The sequence below is a fragment of the Aulonocara sp. 'chitande type north' Nkhata Bay genome, linkage group LG13 (assembly GCF_057382095.1).
Source record: "Aulonocara sp. 'chitande type north' Nkhata Bay isolate Kocher_YH1m ecotype deep benthic linkage group LG13, A_spYH_male_GT1.1, whole genome shotgun sequence".
NCBI lineage: Eukaryota > Metazoa > Chordata > Actinopteri > Cichliformes > Cichlidae > Aulonocara > Aulonocara sp. 'chitande type north' Nkhata Bay.
Window position 1 is genome coordinate 11,381,319 of NC_141356.1, and position 4,349 is coordinate 11,385,667.

At 42.0% G+C, this 4,349-nt stretch overlaps 1 protein-coding gene across 1 annotated transcript; it reads left to right on the plus strand.

Annotated features, from left to right (window-relative positions):
• Positions 1–929: 929 nt before the first annotated feature.
• LOC147315724 (uncharacterized) lies at positions 930–2,374 on the plus strand. The gene has a single exon (XM_086258022.1). It carries the CDS (start codon positions 937–939, stop codon positions 1,657–1,659), a length of 723 nt encoding a protein of 240 aa, XP_086114148.1. The 5' UTR covers positions 930–936; the 3' UTR covers positions 1,660–2,374.
• Positions 2,375–4,349: the final 1,975 nt, after the last annotated feature.

The following is a 4,349-nucleotide window of genomic DNA, read 5'->3' on the forward strand; positions in this document are numbered from 1 at the left end:
ATCCTGATCACCGGGTCAGCAAACGAGTGAACTTCAGAGAAGCTCTGAGTGATGGAGACAGCTGCTAAAGGAGAGGAGGAAGTGACGACGAACTTGATGATGAAACTTTGTCTCGACCAGAAACATCAAACCCGAGTTAAAGTTGACGCCTGCACTCTGCTGACAGCTCCAGGAAAGCTGCTGAGCGGGTGTTGCTCAGAATAATCACTCTGGCTGAACTCTGGCTCTGAAACAATAATGAACAGCGACCAGCAGCAGCTGCCTGGCTGGTGATCAGACTCTCAGTTATATCTAATGTAGATGTGTTTGGCTACCACGTCACAGATATGTGATGTTTTCTATCTTTATTTGGAGTTTAAAGCAAAAACATAAATTAATTAGACATGAAGTTGTTGATAAACTTCTGGAGAGTTTGGAGTTTGTTTAGACTGAGTTTTGTTATCATTTGTTTCTATGATTATTCTAGATTAACAGTAATCTTCATATGTATCCATATGTCATCATACACACATATCTAACTGATTACTGGGAGTTCTCTAACAGAGAGTATTGTGTTTAGACTTCTTGCATGTCCTTCATTGGCCTTCCTGGTGTCTTCTTATCTCTCATCATTAAGTTGTTGTCTTTGGTTCTGTGCTCTGCTGTTTAGTCACTTCCTGTTGTGCTTTGCTCTTTGTTTACTTCTTTTGTTTGTTGTTGTCTGTTCAGGAGTTTGTTCAGGATCTTTTAGATTCACTTTAATTAAAACTTCGTTGTGTTTACTTTGTCTGCTCGCTGCATTTGGGTCATTTTGGCAAAACTGTGGGAGGAACATCCTGGAATCAGCAAAGACTGAGACTGCGCTCAGTGTAGGAAACCACAGGCTGTACGGAAGAGGAAAAGGGTTTGAGACCTCTGACACGTGGTTTGCTGTCACTCCTGCACTGATCTGTGAACATGAAGCTCTCGGCTGGTTTCTGGCTCCTGGCTGTGCTGCTCTTGGCTGCATCCAGCTTCTCTCAGGATCAGATTGTAAAGAAGTACTTTGATGATGGCGACACGCTTCAGCTCAGCCCTCAGCCGGTTTCTGAAAAGATCACCAGCATCGTGTGGTATTGTGATGAATACCTGCTGGCTGAGTGGGTGAAAGACTTGATTGAGCTGAGAGATCACATCTCGTTTAAAGGCCGAACCACTCTGAACACTGACACAGGAGTGTTGGAGATCAGGGACATGACTGCAGCGGACACTGGAGTGTATTCAGTGGAGATCAACAACCAGGTCCAGAGTCAGGTTTATAAGACAGTGGCGGTCGAAGCAGTGCCTCAGCCTGAGGTGAGTGTGATGCCGCTGTTGTGTAACTCAACCTCAGAGAGCTGCACACTGAGCTGTGACGGAGACGTCAGCGCTGCTGGGCCTGTCGAGTATTCCTGGAAGATCGGAGACGGAGAGTGGAAGCAGTCAGGAACGAACATGGAGATCATCAATAATGAGGAAACACAGCGTGTTACGAATTTCATCTGCAGGATGAAGAATCCAGTGAGTGCGAGAGACAGCAAACCTCTCCCTAACCCACTCTTCCAAATGCCTTCCTTTCCATCTTCAGCATCACCGATGACGGTCAGTGACGATACAGAGAGTGAACCGCTAACAAAGGCCCAGATTACAAATGGAGTTTAGGCGCTGTGACCTCTGGGGTCGCGGGGGTCTTTGTGGTCGTCCACCTGTTGAGGCAGAAACGAGAGACGCTCCACGTCTGTAAATGCAGTAAAAGTGATGATGATGATGATGCAGTTTAAAGTCGAGTATCTGCTTTGATTTCCTGATGAAGATTAAAGCCTATCTGCTCTCCTTAAACCAAAGTTGATGTTTGTTAGCTTGTAAAACGTTTCTGCTTTATTTCCACACTAATGATCATCATGGTCGGCCATGTTTGTAGTTTTTCTTTAAATCATTTCTTGTCTTTTTTAGAGTTTTTGTATCTCCCTTGTCTGCACTTGTCATTGATATATTAGTTCCTCTTTCATCATTACTCATTATGGTGATTTGTGTTTTCTGCACCTTTGATGTTTTCACTTCCTGTTTTTGTCAGTTTTCCGTCCTTCGTGTTCGTAGCGCCGAGTTAGTTTCGCCCCCTCAGGTCTGTGGTTTTATATGTCTGACTTTCTTGTGTCAGACTGTTTTTTTCATCTCTGTCTTTATTTATATTTTCTGTGAAGTGCCTTCAGGGTTCAATATTTTCCATGATTTTTTATTTCTTTGAACTTTGCATTTAAAACTCACCTTTGAAAAATGATTCTTGCCTGAAGTGTCCTTTCTTCCTGCAACTCTTATACAGATCGTGTTTAGAAAGTAATTAGAAAGTAATTATTTATCTTTAATTATTTCATGTTTTTAAAATGATTGTTCATTGTTCGGTCCTGATGAGCCGTACCACTCTGACTTTCATAGATTTCTTTAATTTCCACTTTACTGGAATAAAATGCTTCGATTTGCAGAAAAACTCTGCTTTGTGTGAGCATTTCCAATTTAAAGTTTTATCGCTGACCATAAACATGTTAGAAGAGAGATTTCCTCATGTTAGTCAGCTTCATTCAAGACCCAAGATTCTTTATTTGTCACATGCGTAGTTATACGAGTACAACACAATGCTCCTCGACGGTGCAAAAAGAGAACATTATATACAGTAAGTGAACATATACAAGGAGGACATTATAGTAAGTGAGTGGATTCTATAGATTAAGTAACTAAAATAAAATAAAACAATCTGGAAATATAAGAAAATCTGAGACTGTACATTGTGTGAGTGGGTGTTAAAGTGTCTTGTGCCGTAGTGAGGCACAAGACACTTTAATAGCAGTATATGAATGACTACGAGGTTAGTCATTCATATACTGCTGCATGGGCTGGGCTGTAGTTACATCCTAAGGTTTTAAAAACTGAGCTTAAATAAATGATTAGCGGTAATAAAAGCCGAGGGAGGTCAACAGTGATCACTGACTGTTTTAGGAGCTTTTTGAGATTAAATAGAAGAAAATACAAACATGCATTAAAGCAGGAACTGCACACCTAGCCATCAAACATTTATTAAAGTATCTTGATGCATGCTCAATCATCCAGGAAAGTAAATCTCCAAAAGTTGATTCTGTTCATCTGGACGCAGCGTTTTGTGGGAGAAACGTTTGGTCACTCATCCAGGTGACTTCTTTAGTCTCAGCTGACTGCAGGTTTCAATCTTATAAACAGTACATTTGCATGATGACTGAAACCAGCCCACTGAGGGAACAATGGGCTGGGAGGCCAGTTCCTTAGTCTTAATTATGCAAATTCTCATGACCATTGATCAACAACCACTGACTGTTCCAGAAACACTTCCCTTGTGCTTTTGGAAATCTGTTTTTTCCTATTTCCGTTGTGTTTTGTGTGCTTTTGCTGCGTTTTTCTTAGTGCTGGTGTTTTCTCAAGTTGCAGTCTGTTTGGCCTCTCAGGGCCACCGTATAAAACAGTGTGATCATCAAACATTTTAGTGCAAAGAATAACAAACCCATTGGACTCACAATACCTCCCATGCTTATTTACTCTCCATCTCTTTCAGACAGTTACTTAGACAAACTAGCCTGTTCACATTTTCAGGGCAGCTCTTTTTTGTTACTATGTGACCTGTAAGTGAGAAGAGTCTGTCACATGGGACAGAAGTGGCAGGACTAATCAGATACTTACAGGCCAGGACAGACAGCTGTGGGTGGTCTCTGTTCGACTGGACCACCACTGCAGCGGGCAGTCTGTGTCGCTGATGGTGGATTCTGCTCTGTACAAACTCAGGGCCCCGTTACGCAGAGCTTCCTCATCTGAGTCTGAAGACAATGAAGAGAGGAGGACGATCTTTCTTTGCTGGCTCCTTTGTGGTGGCATTTTTACACTGTTCCTGCAGCAGGGCCTCAAGGCTGGTTCAAACTTCTTCTTGCTCTCCCCTTACAAGCAACTTTAAAACCTTAAAGTGTGGGTTAGTAGGGGAATTTTTTAATGTATGTATATGCTCGAACCGGCAACCTTCTGATTACAAGGCGAACGCCCAACTCTTGAGCCACGATCGCCCTTAATTAAGCGAAACAAAACAGTCAGATAAGTCAAACTTTGCTCAACTCATTCTTCTTGCTTCCTCCACTTCACTAATGTTGAATTTTTTCGCAGCTGCTCTATTCCCATGTTGTTGCAGTATATGAATGACTAACCTCGTATTGTGGAGGGATTATCTCAGTTGTTCTCCTGACTGAAGTTTGGTCTGTTTACAGCATCCTGCCATGAGATTACATTTGTCCCTAACCATCTGTACGTTTGAATTTTTTCACAAATCTCTCAGTCAGAACATG